The sequence below is a fragment of the Clytia hemisphaerica genome, unplaced genomic scaffold (assembly GCF_902728285.1).
Source record: "Clytia hemisphaerica strain Z4C2 unplaced genomic scaffold, Clytia hemisphaerica genome assembly, whole genome shotgun sequence".
In the NCBI taxonomy this organism is placed as follows: domain Eukaryota; kingdom Metazoa; phylum Cnidaria; class Hydrozoa; order Leptothecata; family Clytiidae; genus Clytia; species Clytia hemisphaerica.
Window position 1 is genome coordinate 928,784 of NW_027103829.1, and position 21,708 is coordinate 950,491.

General features: G+C 37.4%; 2 protein-coding genes across 3 annotated transcripts in view; both read right to left on the reverse strand.

Moving 5' to 3' along the window:
- Window positions 1–14,528, reverse strand: LOC136806819 (E3 ubiquitin-protein ligase TRIM71-like). Of its 2 annotated transcripts, XM_067063398.1 has the most exons (6): window positions 14,456–14,528; window positions 13,883–13,976; window positions 13,495–13,593; window positions 13,024–13,145; window positions 11,543–12,079; window positions 1–3,497 (listed from the first exon to the last, which is right to left on the reverse strand). In XM_067063398.1, the coding sequence occupies exon 6, from the start codon at window positions 3,415–3,417 to the stop codon at window positions 898–900; it is 2,520 nt and encodes an 839-aa protein (XP_066919499.1). In that variant the 5' UTR covers window positions 3,418–3,497; window positions 11,543–12,079; window positions 13,024–13,145; window positions 13,495–13,593; window positions 13,883–13,976; window positions 14,456–14,528; the 3' UTR covers window positions 1–897. The 2 variants fall into 2 exon arrangements, with proteins under 2 accessions (XP_066919499.1, XP_066919500.1); XM_067063399.1 differs by lacking the exons at window positions 11,543–12,079; window positions 13,024–13,145; window positions 13,495–13,593; window positions 13,883–13,976; window positions 14,456–14,528 and adding an exon at window positions 3,824–3,893.
- The window catches only part of LOC136806817 (serine/threonine-protein kinase PRP4 homolog), a 25,280-nt gene continuing 17,878 nt past the window's right edge, over window positions 14,307–21,708 (reverse strand). The window contains exons 5-10 of the mRNA XM_067063397.1: window positions 17,461–17,608; window positions 16,955–17,092; window positions 16,440–16,593; window positions 15,929–16,043; window positions 15,001–15,239; window positions 14,307–14,737 (exon numbers count right to left, since the gene is read on the reverse strand). Coding sequence (XP_066919498.1) covers window positions 14,528–14,737; window positions 15,001–15,239; window positions 15,929–16,043; window positions 16,440–16,593; window positions 16,955–17,092; window positions 17,461–17,608 — 1,004 coding nt within the window. The 3' untranslated portion in view covers window positions 14,307–14,527. The remainder of the gene's footprint in view (window positions 14,738–15,000; window positions 15,240–15,928; window positions 16,044–16,439; window positions 16,594–16,954; window positions 17,093–17,460; window positions 17,609–21,708) is intronic.

Sequence of the window (21,708 nt, forward strand, 5' to 3'; positions counted from 1 at the left end):
TTTGAATCATGCCTTCGAGTTGTGGTCCTCTTATAGGTACTTAACAAGAACAAAGATTTTTAAAGACACAGCGTTGAAGTACCGTGTAAACTTTGAACTCTTAAACTCTCTGCTACATGTGTTTTCTATGAGAACAGTGTATATAAGACTTATGACGCCAAAAAAAATAAGAACTTACAGACGTACAAATTTTCTAGGAATTTACAGCAAAATAATCACTAAATGTTGAAACCTTTTTCATGCTTTAAAACCCAAAAATTTAGGAACATCTCAAAGGCTTTAAAGATTTTTACGTGCTTAAAAAGAAAATTCCTGTTTATGAGAGGTAAGGTGTCTGTCTATGCAAAATAGAGCTGATTTTCAAAAGTTGACCAAAAGAATACAATATACGAATGAGCTATATAGAAGACAGACTTTGAAGTTTGCAAAACTCCCTGAAAAGGACATCCTAAGGCCCTTATAAATATAATGTATAATTTATAGTGCTTTTAAAAAGCAATAGATAGAAGGGTTTTCACTTCGAAATACTACAAACACTTTAAAAAGATATGAGTCATTCAAAAGGATTCCTTCATCCATCAGACACGCGAAGTGAAAAGAAAAAGACCTCTCATCTTAATAAAGCTTCAAACTACAATTCACATAAAAAGCTGCACAAAATTATATGTGAGAATGAAAACCTTGTTTTAAGCATATTAGAAGCTTATTAATAGTGAAATTCAACGAATTCACGTTGTATCATACAGTATAGTATTGAATGAAAATTCAGAGTCTGGTGAGAAAATTTCATCATAGTTAAAAAAGAATGACATGAGATTCTGCCTTTTGAAACTATATCCAAAATAAATACACTTTGTTGTTTTGAATGTCAACAAACTTTAGGAGACAGTGACCACTTCAAAATGCTTGTATTCGATTATTTCCAAAATCCACAACAAGGATGATACCATCAGGAGTGACACAGAGACCTGAAGGTCGATCCAACTGACCAACACTTTCTCCGTAAGTACCAAATTTACACAAAAAATTACCATTGGGTTGAAAAATCTGGATTCTATGATTTCGAGAATCCGCCACGATAATATTGCCCTCGTGATCAATAGCTACACCTTGTGGACGCAAAAATTGTCCATTCTTATCACCCTCCGTTCCCAAGTAACGTGCGGTTTGGAAGTCCTGGTGAATAACCAGCAATCGGTGGTTGTTGAAATCAGTGACTACCATGTGACCTTCATGGTTAAACGCCACACCACGAGGTGAATCGAAATGTTTCCAGAATGAATTCTCAAAACCATATTTATTCAAAAAGATACCTTCCGATGAGAATAATTGAACTCTGTGATTTCTGGTATCTGACACAAGGATTTGATTTTCTCGATTAGCAGCACAATCCCAAGGGTATGTAAATTGACTATTTTTACTACCACGCTCACCAAATTTCAAAACAAATGTTCCATCTATTTTAAAGACCTGAATCCTATGGTTATCCTTATCGGCAACAATAATTCGATTCTGAGAATCAACACAAACACCTGCCGGTCGATCAAATTGGCCATTACGAGAGCCAGCACTTCCAAATTTGTGCACGAAAATACCTTTAGAATCAAAAACTTGGATTCGATTATTACTACGATCTGCGACGATGATATTCCCATCTCGATCACAACATACTCCCCAGGGACGACACAGTTGACCTCCATCTTCTCCTTCAGACCCAACATGGAAAATAGGCTGTCCAACGTTGGCATAATTACGACCGAGTTTGATTTGAAGTTTGAATGGACTGTCCATAATCGGCTGGCCACGAATGGTAACATTGATAATATGCTCGCCTTCACACTGAGGACGATATGTGACCGAATAATTACCATTTTGGCGGTCGTAGATTTCTCCCACCATTTCGCGACCATCAGGACTTGTGATAGACACTCGAACGACATCTCCTCCAACACAGCGATTGGCACCTTGGTGATCCTTGGCAATAACAGTAAACATTGAAGCCTTACCACATATTCCTCGTCTCAAGCCTTCACCAATAGCAGTGCAGAGGGGTGGGTAAGCACTACTAGACACGAGTCCCATTGAAGTAAGGGCGGTCTCAAGGGCCGAATCGGGCGGAGTGAATAGAAAGGAATCGTCTTCACATGGGTGCAACAAAGACTGTTGATTCTTAACACCTTTCAACGCATTCACGATGTTTTCAGTTGTTTTTGTAAAATCTTCCTCAGAACATTGTTCAAGACTAAGTTCAGAGGAATCGGTAGCAATCCTGAGCCGACTGATCGCTAGTTTCAACTGTTCTGATTGCAAATGTAAAGCCTTACCCTTGACTTGGCGAATACATTCGATTCTCCTCAACAAATCTTTCTCTCTCTCCTCCACAGCTTGGATGTGTCTTTTGACGGTAGTTTTTACATCACTTGTCACATTGGCACTACGAGTTTCAACATCCTCTGACATTTTCTTAACACTGATCAAAGCATCCTCCATCGCTTTGATCTCTACTCTAGCATCAACAACAAGTTTACGAAAAGCTTTCTCTGATGTTTGTTGTTGATTATTGTTCATAGCAGTGCCTTGGGTTGTTTTCTCAAAAGCAGTAGCAGGATTAAAATAACCGAAATTATGACCATTATGTTCAGCGTTTATGCAATCTCTACAGACTGGTACTAAACAGTAGTTGCAATAATATTGATATTCGCGACTGTGGAGTTCACAAAATACAGGTGATCGTCCAGCAGAGAGGGTTGTAGAATGTAAGGAAGGTACGAACGAATGATGTTGTGGTTGAACTTGTTTTGGAAAAGTTTTTTGCTCAACTCGATGTTGGTGTACAGCACCGATAGCCAGTTTACTGAGGCCCGTCGCAAGTGAGGTTGCTACTGAACTAGAAGTTGATGGCGGGGTCGAAAAATTTGTCAAACCTGGTGGTAGCGAATCGATGGAACGTCTAGTAGGAGGTGAAGGGAAATCACTGCAACGTTCACAAGGCGATGGTTTGGGAGGCGTGCTCTCTCGATCACCAGTCACGACATCTGCAAAATAATCACGAATCCATGAACTTGAAGGGAGCGAGTTGACTCCATCTTCACCTTCAAGTCGGACGTCACGGTGACACGAAGGACACGATAAGTTAAGATCGCCGGTTAAAGTTCGCACGACACGACGTTGTAAGCAAGACACACAAAACGAATGTAAACATGGCAAAGTTTTTAATTCAACATCGTAACTCAATTCACCACAATATCCACAGACATCTTGGGAACTTTTATTGCTGCTACTATCAAAAGCACGTGAGGCCAATTGCGGACTGAATGAAGCCATCTCTTTGATAACATCATGTAAAAAGTTCAAATTTCTGTCTTTTGACCTCGTCCTGTTTTCATCGGTTTGAAGGCGAACTTGTATTTCTCTCATTCAGCCAAGGCATTCAACTTTCTGTGTAATTTTATGTGTTTTTCGTTCAAGTGCTTTTCCTCGCCACCAAAACAACGCGTCTATAAGAAAAATAAATACATTAAAAAAAATTCGAGTCTATTTTTTTCTCACTGAATTTCCACTTTAAGACCTCTTTGAGATCAATAAGAAAACATAAACACAACCCTCCTCTACTCAAATTCCACACGAGTATAGTAAATTGTTTTCAATCATTAAATATCATTAGAAAAAGGTTACTCGAAGCCCATTAAATGGAAAACACGAAAGGACTAATCAACTCAAAGATTTTCTGATTAGAAATTGCAATCATAGTTCAAATTGTTCCTATGAAGCAGCCATGATTCTAGACGAACCACACTTCAACAAGATGTACAAAAATTCTCACTTATGTCATGTGTTGTGTTTTTTTTTCCATTCAATCAACTAAACCATACAAATGCCATAGAGTTCACGTTTTCGAAAAAAAACTCTCATTATTTTATTTATTAACCATCAAAGATGGAGAGAGAGGCTTCTCTCATTAAAATAACGTGTGAATTTTGTAATAAATTTACACGAATTTGATTGGTTGAACGAATTAAACAACCAATGAAAACGCACCGTTTTTATGTACTATTATGTCATCGAAATAATAAGCAAAAGTAAAGAAAGAAAAAAATTGCGCGGGAAATAATATTGAGCCAAGACAAGATAGCAACTGGGCTTCAGGAATTTTATTTTATTGACCTGGCGTAAATAAAGGAGAAGGAACCTCGAGGAAACTTTTTTGAAAAAAAATTCGTTTGAATTGAAAAAGGAGGAAAACAGATGCACTTTGTTAAAAAATCTTGGATACTAAAAACTACATTCAAAACACGTACAAAATATGCTTATAAAAAGACGTCGGTTCGAGTTACACTTCCCGCTAAATGAATTTATACCGAATGTGGATACTGTTTTAGTTTCAAAAATGCGGGCGGTTCTAACTGAACAACACAATATAAACACCTGCCGGCATTTTAATTTTTCTTCTTAGAAGCAAGACGATGGAGTTTTTCTCTTACAGTACAGTGAAAGGTGAGGTTTTAACTTTTAACCAATGGGAGCAGAGCAGTCAAGGGTCAAAAGTCAAAATAATTTCAATCTTTAAATGTTAATTATTGATTGGCTATCACCAGTTTTCGACTCTTTTGTCATTTGATTCCCATTCGAACCCAAAATTTTCTACAGTACCAAGTTCTGGCACTCTGGTTAAAAATAACCATATGCGCGGACAAAAATTATGAAAAAAGGGTGTTAAAATTTGACCCTTAAAATGAATGAAATTTTTTGCCAAATTTGAGCTAATCTCCGAGCAGATTCTGATGGTTTGTTATTAAATCAAATTTGAGCAGATTTGAGCGAAATTTGCAATTTTGTAATTTTCTTTGTCAATCTTAAGGCAAATGGTCGAAATTCTAAAATGTTGCCTTCAACGTATCTTTTTTTTATTTTCACGACCTATGATGTACTTCAAAGCTCGAGTGTCCCTCCTCTATTAAACAAGGCCAAAGTGCATTAACATACAGTATTGACAAAAATAGCGAAAATATTGTTACTTTCCTACTCTTGTTCCTACTCGTGACCTTACAGTCGAAAAAAATTGCTACTAACTTTTGACCTTTTTAAAAAATGATTCGAGAAAAATTGAACATAGAAAATCTTGTTATCACGCCATACTTTAGTACATGATACTGTCATTCTGTTGTAATCGTTTTAAAATTAAGTATTTTAGAATTGTTCGGCTACAATGTCTTTACACATATCATAGTAGAGCACTATTATATGTAGAGAACTACATATTTAGTAGAGCCATTTCATAAGCGAATCGAGGCTCAAAAATCTTAAGAAAAAGGAACATTTTGGACGAATTTGGGCAGGAATTCAGGGTCAACGTAAAACAAATAGGGTAGTATAAAATAGTGACTTAAAACAGGACAGGAAAGGATGAGGTATGTAAAAATAGGGAAAGTCGAAATTACTAACAAACGTTTTTTGTATTAGAGCAAATTATGTAATAACATACGGCTCGAGGCCAAATATTTTAAAACATATCATAAGGCTCTACAGACTCTACAAAATGTGAGATTTCTTAGAAAATTAGACCAAATTACTTACAAACTCAAGCTCAAAATTCGAAGACTGCAAGAATATTTTTAGCCTTAACACACCCGATGGGACCCCCTCCCACTTGAAAAATTGGGCAAAATATCGTGGGAAATTATACATAGGTTTTTTTTCCCGCTTAGAATAATCAAATGAAAAAATCCTCACTTCAAAATATTGTTCTGTTTTTCCATCCCCACTAAATTTTCTGAAAACAATGCAATTCAAATAGCCAGTCATAGAAAAAACATAGTAATATAAATCCCCATATAGTTTCAGTCCATTATTTTTACACCTACGAGCTCAATCCTAAAGGGTCTGTGAGAAAGGTGTTTTGAAATTTAAGTTTCGTGAAATCCGTCTTGTAGACAGCGAATAAATTAATTTCTTATTTTCCACAGTCATCGTATCAAACTAACGGGGCAAAGAACAGCGAAATGAAGGGTATCAAAGTAGCAGGCTAAGAGGGTCAACAATTATTTCGAAATCCCAGTCTTCGTGACAAGATTATCCATTTTATACGAAAATCTCAAAGAGATAACCAGTTATTTTTCCTTTAAATTTCAATTTTCATGTTATGGAGGAGTGGGATCTAAGAAGAAACCCCATGGGGGCACTCAAGGTAAATGACCTACCAGACGTTCGGCCCTTAAGGGTAGGTTTTTCATAGTTCAGCTAGTGCACTGTAAGGGTAGGAAGTTACAAAACTGCACTGAACTGCACTGTAAGGGTAGGAAATTGTGATAAAAGGCCAATTTTTTGGTAAAATTGGTCAATTTTGGAGAAAAAATTCCACATTTTCTTGGAAAATTGCAAAAATTTTCGCCCTTACATGCGAGAAATTTTGAAAAAGTGAAAAAGTTGTTTTTTTTTTTTTATATGATTTGAGAAGCTACATTACACTTACGAAAATATACTACTTACAAAAACAAACACAGAAAAAACAAGCAACATGCTGAACGGACCTACCTGGTGATCAAAATCAGATAAAAATAGGACAAATAGCAAGAGAGTAAGAAAGTGTAATGAGCAGCTTGAATATAGGCACTTTTCTGCCCAAATTTGCTCAAAAATTATTTTTTCGAAAATCAAGCTCCATCAGAAATTAAATATTACCATTTTATAGCAATATGCAAAAAATAAGAAAAAAACACCAAGACAATCTCGAGAAATGCTCATTTTCCCTAAATATGACAAAAGGGAGTTTCCCCAAATAAGAAAATCCGATTTTTACAGCCAAAAAATTATTTCCCGAAAAAACAGCTTGAGTTACGTTTTATAGATACTTGCCTTTTATCTTTGTCCAAAAAAATTTGAAAAAACTAATGAAGCAATTTCACACAAAGTCCAGAAAACCCCATTTTTAGGCACTTTTCTGCCCAAATTTGCTCAAAAATTATTTTTTCGAAAATCAAGCTCCATCAGAAATTAAATGTTACCATATTACATCAAAGTACAAAAAATCAGAAAAAAATATCGATCCAATCGCCAGAAACGCTCTTTTTCCCTAAAAATGACATAAGGGAATTTCCCCAAATAACAAAAACCGATTTTTACGGCCAAAAAAAATTTCCCGAAAAAAACTGCTTCAGTCACTTTTTAGAGAACCTTGCTCTCCATCTTTCTGCCAAAAATCGGGAAAAACTAATGAAGCAATTTTGCACCAAGTCCAAAAAAAACTTAATTTTTAGGTAGTTTTTGGGCCAAACTTGCGAAAATCCTTATTTTACGACGAAAAAAAATTTTCCGAGAAAAGTTACTTCATCCACATTTTAGGGGCCAAAAATTATAGAGCTGTGTAAGAAGATGGAAATGGAATGGAAATTCATGGAAAGATTTCATGGAAATTCACTGCACTGTAAGGGTCCGATTTTAGAAGCCAAATTTTGGGCCGAACGTATGGACGTTTTCAGGTCGAGTGCCCCCCCCCCCCCCGGGGAAGAAACTCACTTACAATGTATCACGAAATCGTCTGATTTAAAGGTTATAGCGCTAGAACTTTGCATGAAAACGAGGCACATTGACTTTTATTCATCACAACAAAACTATTAGATTAACACAGCCAAACTACCTAAACGATTCGACCCGAATGTCATCGAAAAGGGACCTAACATTTTCTTTGAAAAAAGACTAAAAAAAAGACATTTTCAAAATACGGTATAGTTTCGCGACCTTTCTAAACATAGCTGGTTAAATTAAACTAAATATAGCTGGTTACTTCTTCAATAATAAAGAGACGATGAGATACGAGCGATTAACGATACATGCCAAATACTTGTCTCACATGATCACCATATCATAAAAAACTCCAGCAAATTATTAATTCTCTCGTAATAAGATAGGTAAAAATTTCACTGTGCACCATCTAATATTCCAAATAATTGGTAATGACTTCTTATCCCACACTTCTTGCGAAACGTGTCTCAAAATCATGGCAATAAACAACTTATTTACTTATTTATTTACATGTTTACCAACTTGTTCTTAGAGAAGAATCAACAACGAAAATGCGTTCGAAGTAAGAGAAAAAACAAACAGGTTGCTAGGATACTTAACTTATAAAGAAAAAGAAGAAGTTTTAGTCTTCTTTTGTTGCTAAAACTCGTCCCCAGAGCTCTTGTCTGTACACAAACCCAGTATCTAAGGCTTATTACAAAATTCATTGCCGTAGTACTACAAAGCGATAAACGCGAGATACGCTCTAGTACAGAGTACTAGACCTCAAGTGTATAATATTTCAACCAAATCTGACCATTTTAAGAAATGCTGCCTGACTGATGGAGAATAGTATCAAAGCTTTAAAAATCGTAATTTAGGCTTTAAAATCGCGAATAAATTTTATACTGTAAAGCGTTATTTTGGTGAAAGCTTTATTGAAAGGTTTCCCTAAGATTTTCAAAACTATGCAAAAAAGGTCACTCGTGGATAAAAGATGCATAATTTGGTTCTTTTTACAACAAAAATAACGCCAATATTATTATCGGCGTGAAGGCACCGATAAAGATCCCAGATAAATAGAAATACGGCAAGTGCCTCTTTCTCAAGACAATGTATCAAAATTTGAAAATATGTAGGTGCATAGGAATTCCTATCCAAATCAAAATCTGAGCAGAAAATTAACAAAGACTATGAAATGTAAAGAATGTCATATATCCAAAGTCTTATTTGTTTGCAAGGAAAACATATCTGAGCGGAAATCTTTCGCGTTAAAACATGAAACAGAATTCTTTCGAACAAGTGACTGACAAACAACTGTGATACAGTGTCTAACATGAACTCTTTCCTTCTCTTTTGCCACTACGGTGAAGGGAGTCAGATAATGGAAGGACAGAGGACAAAAATTACTATAATTACGGAATGTCAAATATGCACGGTATGTCATTCAGTTTAAGTGTCTATAGTTTTTATAAGAAACTGAAAAGACATAAAAAAATGTTTTTCTTAAAAAATAATGATATCGCTCGAACGATAGAAGAGATGTTTTGTTTGCAGAAAATAATTTCAATCTATAAGGGAGGACCTATTTAGGTAAATATCTCAGATCCACATAATACTGAAAGCACTGGCCTTCAGATTCTTATATAAAAACAGTTATGGATAATTATAGACTAGCCCCCTTATCACTACAGCCTGACCAACAAAGTGAACATTAAATTGTGCTGATGGATAGGAATTAGCAATCAGCTTTTACAAGACCACACTCATTTTCAAGAGTCAACCAATAATTTATGGAAGAGCACGAAAGTTGACATAGTTTCGAGTTCCTCTTTTTTAACTCTATTAAATTTTTTTCGATTTTACACTGAGTATATAAAAAGGGCTCGGGACAAATTTTTTTTAGGTGTTTTACTAAGGAAATACTCAGAAGTACGTATGAAGGATGAAATTGGTAAGAAAAATTGCATTTCTAGGGCAGTTTATGATTTGGACTTGATTTTAGTTAGTAACTGGTGTATTATAGCAAACGCACATACACGTTTTTTTTGTATTAGAAAAAATTTGGACAATATTTGACTCTCGATTTTAAGTTCGGTTAAAACTGCTTGAAAAGAGGAAAAAATTGTAGTTTCTTGTCAATTTTTTCCAAACTGAGGCTGGGCATGTTCTTACAATGTTCTTAATTTTTCGACGAATTTCAGCCTCAATGTTCTTATAAACTGGGTTCTGGTTCTGGTAAAAAAAAAGCCAATTTCTTAGGAAAATGGACAAAAATACATAAAACATAGCGAAAATAGGAACATGTTGAGAACATTTTTAGGCTTGAAACTCAAAAAGTTAAGAACATCTTAAGGCTTGAAACTCAAAAAGTTAAGAACATCTTAAGGCTTCAAAAATTTTGGACGTTCTTATAAAAAAACGTGTAAGGTCAGGTAAGGTAATGAAAAATCTTTTCTAGTCTGGTAACCTGTTCTAAATTTTGGACCTACTCTAAACTTCCAAGTGTTTTTACAGAAACCAGTTAATTTCAATTTAGTTTTCGCTCTCAGTTCTCAAGTGATTCTGAAAGAAAAAATCCCTAGAAGGTCACAAATGCAAGCAATAACTTTTTACTTTTTAATTCAAAATCCTATAGAACCACCAATTTTAATAGCTAAGCCTTCGAAGTTGATCATTAAGAAATCACTAAATAACATTGAAACCGAATTTCTCATACAATACATACCCGAAAGAACAAATTATAGGCTATTCCGAATAGTCCCTTTTAATTTATTTCCAAACTAACAAACAAACGCACCCATAAATAATCTTTGCAAAAGTCGATTAGTTTCTATACAAATATCTTTTGCAAAGTTCATATTTTTAAACAATTTCCTCTGTATTAGGTTGAATTTCAAAAGTTTTCCAGCAAAAAAATCATTACTACGTCATCTCCTAATTTAGTTTCCGGATTTTTCACCGGCTTTCTTATCCTTAGCGAGTACCTCACGAAAGTGACGTCAAAAATCCCGAAAACCTGGACATTCGAAACATTCGAAAAAGTCACAAAGTGGAATAGACGTACTCTACTGCGTAGCGGAAAAGTCGTGACGTCTAGTAAAGGCTAGCTATCCCAATCTCTCTCCCATCTATCTAAGGTACCCAGTGAAGATAAAGTTAAAATAAATTAAAACTCCCACCGTACAAGCTCCTACCATAGTATAAGAAAGCCGCGGGTGGAATGATAACATCTGAATTTCTGTTGTTCTATCTCTGTTGTATTTGATGACTATTTGTTGATCAAGAAATCGGTAATATAGCATCTTTAATGGTAAACTTTATTGCTCTGTCGTTAATATTTACTCTTCAGTGCTTTTTAAACATTAACGATACCCCCTTGATAATACACTTGCATTATAAAATCATTGTAAATTGAAATTTAAACAAGCACAAAACGGCCGGGCTGAAAGAACTCAAAAATTAATAAAGTGCCTCGAATGCCTTCACAATATTTTCAATATTTTTAGAAATCAATAAAAAAGTACATCAAAATAATACTGTGAAAATTTCAAGCCATCTCCTTCAAAATTTATTATTCAAACTGACAGGAAAGTTGTCATCTTGAATATGGTTCTTATACTTTCAATTTTGGTGAAAAACTATTGTTTCCACAAAATACCCCTAAAATATGTCCAAAATTAGTTCAAGTGTTCTATTGGGTGCAGATTCAAAGATATTTAGCAATAAAAAAAAGCTTTTTGTCAAGGAGAATAAGGAAAAATTTCAAAAACTATCTACCAATAATAAACTGAGCATCTTGATGTTCTTATGAAGCTCGGAGACAGAGATGGAACAGCAATTAGCTCCAAAAGACAATGTGGTACATATTCCAGCCGCGGCTTTCTTATACTATGCTCCTACCAAGAGATTACCTTTATGAACAATGTTAGAAAAACTGAAAAGCTCGCGAAAAATCATTCATTGGAAAAAATGTTTGCCTAAGTAAAATTCCAAGATCAAAACATTTATCAAAGATTAATATAAAAAACCAAGCTTTACTCACCCTTTTCAAATAGAAATGGGATAGAGTTGGATTTCTTCTTTCTTTCGACAACGAGCGCATTGAACGAAGTTCTTCGCACAAATGACAAGATACAAGGTGTTCGCGCTTGATTTAAGAAGAAGTCTTCTTCGTTTGTCTTCGAAAGAGGAAGTAATGTAACAGTTGTTATAACAACCAACGAGTACCCGGCGGTTTTCGAACGTCCGATATGGTTCTGTTATTTTGCTGTGTCGGTTTAAGGATCGAACGGTACGACATACACGGACAACGCACGGTATAATATGATTGAAATTACACTGTTTGAGTAAGTGAAGATTCACGAATTCAGTTGAATTATTCCAGAGAAGGTGCAATGAAATGTTCTCCGGTACACTACGTTTAAACGATCCGGACATTGCATTTCCACCACTTTTGTCAAACAGGAAAGATTTTTCTCAAGAATACAAACACAAATAAAGGGTTGTGAAACAACACACATGTTCAGATGATCTGATGCTTCCACGTTGATCACTGATCCATCTTCAAGATGGTTATCTCCTATAGAAATGTAAACAAAGATACAGTTGTTATTGACTTGACATCGTGGAGATAACGATACGTTATCTGGTGGTTTAAATTGTCATTTCAGATCTGAGGGCTAAATGGGTCTAGCAGTTCCATAAATCACGTTTTTACCATCACTCGTGTTTTAAGGTTTCCCGACCTCATACCATTCCATTTTATATCCATACAGGGGGGGGGGAGTGGACGAACATTTCCAGGAGGTAATCGTAGAAGAATTTCCAGGGGGAATAACGGAGTTTTTTTTCATTTTTCCAGGAGGTAAAAGTTTATTCTAAAATTTCTAGGGGGTAAAAGACAGATTTTAGTTCGTCCACCCTGGTATGTAAAGAATTTTTCCAAGGGTTCTTTTGAATTTGCCATTTTACATATTATATTATAGCTATATATTTCTTTTGCCTTAAAAAGGTTCGTCCACCCCCTGTATGGAAATCCGGGTGGGGGGGTACTTAGGCAAATGGAGGGTACGGTATGTGCCGCCCTTAAGGGTATTTTTTTGGATATCCAAAGCCCCGCTAAGGGTCGGAAAAATCTGAGAATCAAATTTCAGTCCCACTAAGAAAATTTCAACTTTTTACCCCCGGAAAGATCAAAATTTGGTCAAAATTGGTCAAATTAGTCCCGCTAAGGGTCGTAAAATTCCTAAAATTTTCCTTTGTTTTCTCCTTTTTGGTCCCGGTAAGGGTCGATAGGTCGAAAGTGGGGCGGCACCCCCCGTCAGCTCGCACCCTAGTACCCCCCCCCCCCCGGATGGAAATTTAATGGAACCCATTAGAAAAGTGTAATTATGAATTACAAAGAATATACAGGTACTGATAAAGAATAATGTCGAAAGGATGTTGTCAGAATAAAGGTCATTCAAAAGAGGGTTGTCCAGAAAGGAGCAACAGGGAAGTGAACGAAAATGACAATCTACTTACAAAATTAATACTTTGGTTTCTTCGCATGAACATGTCCTTTTTGAAAGACTGGTCTGACATGGTGACTTTGGGCGGTGCGACGATCCGTGTTCTTCAATACACACAGTAATATTTTATTTTTGCTAAACGAAAAAAATGAATTTGGGTATTAGAATAACGAGCTAAAGATTTTTTGACAACTTGGTAGTAGAGATGTAGAATAGGAAATGTAAATGGTATACAAGAGAAAGATAGCAAGTGGTCCTCAAAATCATACGTCCCAAAAGTTCAAATTCAGAGGACCTTAATCTGCATCTTTTCATAACGCGTAAAAATGATTTCATACATATACAGGGATATACAGGGAAAGAAACCCCAAGGAGGAATTTCCAACGATAAGGAAAAAATCCCCAACCAGGAAAAAGGTCCCTAACCAGGAAAAAGGTCGCCTTTCTCCAACGAGGAAAACATATAGAAAGTAAAAATGTTTACACAGAAGGTGTGCTTTATAAACAACACTGGTCAAGCAAGTTGTATTTCCTCAATGGATTGGAAGTTCAATTTCTTTGTTTTTCTTGCATCCAATCTTCACTGAAAGATAAAACATGAAGAAAAGAATTCTGAAAACGTTTCTTTATACAGCCTTATTTAAAATCAAGAATTCAAATAGAAACCATATGAACCATTAGGAATCATATGCAAAAAAGTCAATCATTTCCCCTCCATTTATTAGGTTCCGCTTAAAATCCCACTTTTATGGTTGCTCTGCTATGCCTAAGTCCCCTCAAACCATCGTTGCCTCTTTTATTAAAAGCACAACTTTCATCCAGGTCTATTCAACAATGATTAGGTCCAGTCAGTCCACACAGGGTGGCTCTACCTTTAATAAACCACAACAAGGTGCATGTTGTTAACTTTAACAGGTGGTCAGTTGTCCAGATTTGTCCGATAATTGACTTCATTTTGTCCGTTCTCTATGACAAGTAATTATATATTTAGAAGAAATTGATTTCAATCAAAAATGGATACATGGGTATTTCTTAACTTTTTAAAAAATGATACAAGAAAATGTTTAAAATGAGTAGCTTTCGACATTTTGAAGTGTATGATAAAAATCGACTTTTGACTTTTGAATGGAAGAATAATAAAATATAATTAAAACCGATTCTCAAAAAGATACAAGTATCTGTCTCTATATCTCAAAGGTAAATGAAAGCTTTTCTGGCACTGCACTAGATTCGATAAAAGTAAAATCAGATATTGGGTTTTAGGAGACTGAGGGAGGAATCTTGAAGGTTCATACCTACCTGTATCATAATGACTTTTAGTCATTTTTAATACCAAAAAATCAATAATAAAAAAAACCAATAGACTAAACTAAAAACAAAAGATAGGCGTCCATTTTGCATTCTAAACATACCTATCCATCTACCAATTAGAAAATATATCTTACGTTTAAAAACTGTGTTTTACCAATAAAAAAGTTCTGAGGAAATTTCATCATCTCTGATCCGTTAATTGTTTATCAATTAATTTTCTCAGTAATAAAAGGGTGCTGTAAGGCCTGGCTGACTGAGATACGTTTAGCAGGGTCCAACGTCAGCATTTTATCAATGAGATCTCGCAATTGAATGACTTTCTTTTTAGCTTCATCCGTTAGGTTGTGACGGCCAATCAGCATCTCCAGTAAATCTTTGCTTGGCGTCGTACCGTAGTTAATGATGGAAAACTTTTCCTGTAAAGAAACATCAAAAGAAATTTTGAATTTTCCTTTCAAGTCATAAATTCAGAATTCAAATTCAGAATTCAAAATAGCACAATATTTTGCAGTGATGATTTGTTTATTTGATGATTTTCAGCGGGGGCAAAAATCAGAGTATGATTTTCCACAAAAGGACGATATTTTAGCCAATTTTTCCAGTGGGAAGGGGTCCCACTAGGTCTGTGAGAAGGGGGTGTTATATATGAGGCGTAAGAAGGAAATAACATCCTGCTCACCTTTTGTGTTATCTTATCCGTCTCGATGAACATGAAGTTAAAACTCTCGTCAAAATGTTTCTCACGGAACATGGCTTTCTTGACCACTTTATTGGGCATGCGCCCTTTGACATCAAACATCAGTTTCAACATCTCGTTGTTGGTCTTGCCGGAGAAGAGAATCTTACCGGAATAAATCTCAAAGACTGTACATGCGATCGACCATAAATCAATCATGGTGTCGTATTTTCGACCAATGACTACAAGAAAATGTCAACTTATGTTAGGTCTATTGAATATTCTCAGGTGCCTAATAAACGCCCCGCCCCATCGCAAGTTAATTTTAAATTTTTCGATTTTTTTCCAACCTCAGCTTCGAATATTTTCAGCTGTTAAAAGAAGAGTCCCACAATTTGCTCTAAGTAGCCGGGTTTTGGTCTATAACAACCCACAGTAATTAGTCCCCCCGTTAATTAGACACCTGAGAGTGAGCTAACTTTACGGCTTGTCAGAGCCGACTTCGCTCGAGAAATTTAGATACATTTCTGTACATTTCGATACATTTTAAGCCGTAGGCCCTCCAAGTCTAGCTAAAATCCCTGAAAGCGAGGATATTCTTTAATACAAGGTGAAAATATAGCAGGTTCTGCAGAATGAGGATCCCAAAGGGATGAACAAGATCATAACGTCGGTGTCATATATCTATCGTTTGAGAGCTCAAAAGGAAAATCGGGTTTTCAAAAAGGTTTTAGCACATACCGTGGAGTCTCTATAATTCGAACACAAACAACGCCACGGAATTGTCGAGTTATGGAGACTGGTTTATTACACATTATAAGGCATTGTTTAGTGAAGGGACCATAAAACTTGTTTGAATTATGGAGACATTCGAGTAATATAGATTTGAGTTATGAAGACTCGACTGTATTAGAGTCATTAAGGTACTTACTAATTTCAGGTGCTCTATAGAAACGACTGACTAAGTATGGGGTGATGTCATTATCACTGAGGGATGATGCGGAACCAAAATCACACAATTTCAACATCGATTTCGATTCATTGACCTGAAAAAATTGTGAAAATTAAATTTAAGAGAAATTACAAAAACAGGAGTGAACTTGATTTTAAAATGCCGTCACGTAAACAAGTCACCTTAAACCTCATGACACTGACGATCGTTTGGAAATGTCAACATTGAGAAATTAATTTCACTGTTTCAACTTTCATTATTTTAACGAAATTTATAAATACAAATGAAGTAAAACCTGGGTGCCTTTCTTAAATAAGCACTAAAATTGTGATAACTTATGGTCTACTACTTAAATGCAATAAGTCGGAAGAGCACTCAAAGCTAAATCAAACCAGAAAACGCTTATCTTTCAATTTTTGTCAACAGTTATGAAAAACCGATTTGAGAAAAATTGACTTTCACGTAAGAGAATTAATGATTCAATACTGACCAGAATGTTATCAGGTTTGATATCAGCATGAATGATTCCACATTTCTTGAGTAAACGCAGTGCAAACAACATTTGTTGCGTATACGAACGAACAGCTTTGATGTGTAAGCCAACATTGTTACCATACTTCTTCAAGACTTCACGTAAATTCATACTGGAAAGAAAATGGAGTGGAGTCTCATTAATTTGAACCTCTATAATTCCAATATGTCTCCTTAACTAGAGAAAATCGGGGTTTATTAAAAACGTACTCCCAGTAGCTAATAAGCGGGGGGGGGGGGGCGTTTATTAGGCATCTAAGAGTACATGGATGGATTAACGGATCTATGATGTTTAAATAAAGAAACGAGACAAACAATTTTTCCTCAATTTTTTAATAAGCACAACATTTGAAGTATGCGGTGCTTTTCAGAGAACGTTGCTTATTAGAGGGTGGTCATTAATCGAGAAATACACCGTCGGTCACAATAAAAAATGGAAAAACACTCGAAGCAAAAGCAGGAGAATGAATTTACCTCAAGCTTTCAAATACGAGACAAAGATGTTGTTTATGATCAAAATGTCGGTGCATTCGAAGACAATGATATTTATCGTCGGGGTCGGCTTCGTTCAATTGTTGTAAGATCTTCATCTCTTGTTTGCCTTGTTTGCTCCTAATTGTAAAATATAAAGTCATGTTCTATTGTAAAGTTAAATTACCTTTGGATCAAGAAGAACTTTAACGACGAGTTCACCAAGAATCTTAAAGTTTTTCACTACTTTGTGACACAAAAGTCATCTATTGAACTTGAATATGTATGAATCGAATTCATCTGGGAAGGACAAATTATGAGCACTGTAAAACTTGAAAATTAGGAATATTTAAGCTATGGGGTTGTATAGAGTTCATAATAATTGCCTTTTTGAAGTCAACCTTGTAACAAAGTTCAGAGTAATCGATGAGCAAAAACAAGGAGCTGTGGCGAATTTAAGATAATTCATTAAACTAGAGAATTGGTAGTTAAATCAAAAGGAAACTTACATGATTTCATTACTTCGCATAATTTTGATGGCCACCTCCATGTTGGCTTTGAGAGTATCTCTAGCTCGAACAACATTACTGAAAACACCTTGTCCTGTGTAGCCATACACATTGTACCTACCATCCATCATCTCGCCGACTCTCAATTCTGGAAAAGAACGTAAAGGTTTTTTATAAATGATTATATCGACTTTATCAACTCGAAAAAGGTTGAGAAAAGGTTGAAAAGAATTTCAGAAGGTCACAAGGGCTTCACAAAGATGTCAGCCGTTTACATATGAAGAATTCATTGGACTCTCACAAGCAAGAGAAAGTTGTTAATTTGTGTAACTCACAGATACTATATTCCTATACACATTAGATTGGTTTAACTGTTCAAAGAGATGTGTCCAGTTTTGAAGTTGATTAGTTCGCCATGTTGATTTCTACTTTAACTTAGAATTTCGAACGTTCGTATTTCAAAACATTCGAATCGCACTCTTGGTCTTGACGACCAGAATCGAAAACATGATGTAACGATCTTGTTCTATATTTTTAGACTAGACCTATAATAAAGAGACTTAATATATATGATATGATACTGGCTTGTGTCGCTTTTACACTGGCAACGAAGAGACTATTGAAACAAGATACATATAGTGATACACACAAGACCATAAGCTGAAACTGGACACAGACACAACACACTGACAGACTTGATCCAGAAGAAAGACTTGGACGTCTTACCAAAAGCTCAGTCATACCAGGTTTGCCCTGGACCTTCGAGGTAAGACCATTCCTTACTTTATTACCATACTCTATTTGACTGATCAATCACTGAATCAAGACGCTGCCAACATAGCACAGGAGACGACTTCAAAAGACACGTGATCAAGGAAAAGAAGAAAGACACGTCATAGTCTTACTGAAACTTTCATCACACCAGGTGTGCCCTGGTCGTTGTAGGTAAGACCTTTCCTTTTCCTGTCTAAGACGAACAACGCAGTTCAAGATGAATTTCAGTCCTGAACAATTCCAGACACTTATGGCAGCTATCACTGGCGGTCAGCTACAGCAAGCAGCTCCTGCTGCGGCAGCTGCAGCACCACCAAAGAATGATCCATCCGCACTTGGGCCGATACGACAATGCAGCCTAGGCACTGACAAAATGCAGAAGCTCATTCTATTTAACGAATGGCTTGATGATGCAGAAAACAGGATGGACTACATTGGTGTAACAGAAGACAAAGAAAAGATCATCCTCCTGAAAACTTGGGGAGGACCAGAGATGGTTGAGTTGATTCGTGTAGAGAGATCACACCTCAACACAGGAGCCTGAGCAAACGAAGAAGGTGCACAAGCAAATGGAGAAGGTGCAGAAGCAAACGCAGAAGCTACACCCACCTACATGCAGACTATTGAACGGCTACGTTACTATCTGAGACGTATGGTCAATCGAACAATGGCCATGCACCAGCTTCTGGGGACCAAACAAGGAACACGAACGTGGGGTGACTTCCTTCTAGATCTCGAAAAGAAGGCCAAGTCCTTGAACTTTGACAAGAAACCTTACACCACAGAGGAAGCTATAAAGGATGCTGCCATATTCGGCATGAATGATGTCAGCCTGAGAGAGAAGGCGCTTGCGGAGGATCCAAACCTAGAGAAACTTTCCAGATGGGGCAAAACACGAGAAGCAGGCCGAGACGACAACCACAGCCTGGACAAGACAACACATGTCAAACGTGTTCGACACGAAATGAATCAAGATAATATGACACAAGAGGAGATAGACGAGATGATTGAAACCCTGAAAGTAATGAAGCTCAAAAAGGCAGGGAAGTATAGCAACAGACACAAAGGATCATGCAACCGATGCAACTCCAGTCATCAGTCAGGGAGATGCCCAGCAAATGGTAAAGAATACTTCACATGTGGTGGGAAGAACCATTTTGCCAGAACTCCAATTTGTCCTGGAAAGAAGACGGTCAAAAGAATCAACGCAGATTACTTTACAACATTGAAGCGAAATGACTCGAACCAAGAACCTACTACACTCACTGCCATAAAGAAGGCGACTAAGCCAGCAGACAAATGGTTCGATGTCAAGATAGGCGGCACAAAACACACCCTCTTCGCAGACACAGGTAGCCAGCACACCATCATCACACCTGAACACTACAGCAGCGCCATGGGACCCCTGGAAGAGCCGGACATCATACTCAGGGCATGGGGATCTTCAAACAATCTCAACATCACCGGAATGGTTCACACTGTGATCGAGAACGCCAAAGGAAGCAAGATCAATAGCAAAGTATATGTTGTGGACGGTTTTCAACCAGAACCGCTACTCGGAGACAACGACGCAGAACACCTAGGATTCATCACCTTCAACAAGGAAGGAAAGAGCCCCCGAACACAAGACACAAGTGCAATCAAGAGGATTCCCCAACTCATCAGAGATAACTTTGGGATACAAGTCGAAACACGTCCTGACAGCAACGAAGCAGACCCAACAGAGATCGAAAAGATACTGAAACTCGTCGACGGATACCGAGGTCTAGTCTTCGACGACAACAAAATTGGATGCATCAGAACCAAGCCCATCCACCTCGACTATGAAGAAGAATTCGAGCCAAAACAACCACCATTTCGCAACGTTCCAATCCACTATCAAGGCGAAGTCAGCAAACTCCTTGAATTTCTGAGAACACAGGGAGTGATAACGGATGTGGACCCACGAGAAAGCTATGACTGCGTGATGAACGTGGTGATAACAGATAAAAGCAATGGTCAAATCAGGATGAACATAGACAACACACCACGCAATGCGGGAATGAAGCGCACTCGATTCCACGTCCAAACACCACAGGAGATCCGCCACGACCTGAAGGAAGCGAAGATTTTCAGTGAAATGGACATGGGCTGGGGTTACCATCAACTTCAGCTAGACAAAGAATCCAAAGACAAGAGCATCTTTCAAACACACGAGGGCCTCCACAGAATGGAGAGGCTGTATTTTGGACCCACAGCCTCAAGCGGCGTCTTCCACAACGAGATACGGAAAGCATTTGCTGGCCTCCAAGGCGTCACTACATTGCATGACAACATCCTAGTCTACGGAAGAGACTATAAGGAACATTACAGAAACCTCGCAGCATTCCTGGATCGTTGTAAAGAGAATGGTACAATCCTCAAACCGTCCAAATCGACGTTCGGACAGACAAGAATCAAATGGTTTGGTCGGACGTTCCATTCCAATGGCGTGACAGCGGACCCAAAGAAGATTCAAAACATCAAAGACGGTGGCAGACCTGAAAACACAGAGGATGTTCGCTCTTTGTTGATGGCTTGCCAGTACAATGCGAAGTTCACATTCGACAACAAACTACACACAACATATGAAGACACTACCGCACCGCTTCGCAAATTGTTGAAGAAGGGGGAGAAATTCCGCTGGCAAGAAGAAGAGGAAACTGCATACCAGACGCTAATGCAAATCCTGGACGATCCAGCGACTTTACAAGCGTACGATCCCAATGAAAAGACTCATGTGGTGTCGGACTCATCAGAGGTAGGAATCCAAGCAAGCATCTACCAGGAGAGGGGAGAAGGTATGTGGGTTCCGATAGACCACAACAGCAGAGCTCTAACCGATGTTGAACAACGATACAGCCCAATTGAAAGAGAAAGTCTTGGTCTCTGTTTCGCAATGGAGCAGTTTCGCTACTACGTTGTCGGAAGCCAATTCACAGCATGGACAGACCATGAACCTCTCATTCCAATCTACAACAATCGAGAGAAACCCGCATCCCGCAAAATCAGCAACCACAGAGACCGGGTTCAAGATCTTCAATTCAATCTCCGCTACCTGAAGGGGAAAGAATTGCCATGTGACTATGGTAGCAGACACCCGAACCCGATATCCCACCTCGCAGAAATGGAACAAGACGATCTAGGCTTCGATATCGGAACAACCATTCTAGTACGGAAAATCAACATCAACAACACAACACCGGCGATTGACATCGACACCATCAGACAGGCTGCTCAAAGTGATCCGCACTACCAACAACTCATGGAAGACATCTCAAAAGGCAGATCAGAGCCGCCATCTGGATCAGAAGTCAACAACAGAATCTACAAAGAACTATCGGTCGAAAATGGCGTCATCATGAGAGGGGGTCAAATGTCCCAGACACGCCCATGCAACCAGGACAACGCAACCTCCGATTGAATCTCATTGACATAGCACACGAAGGACACCCA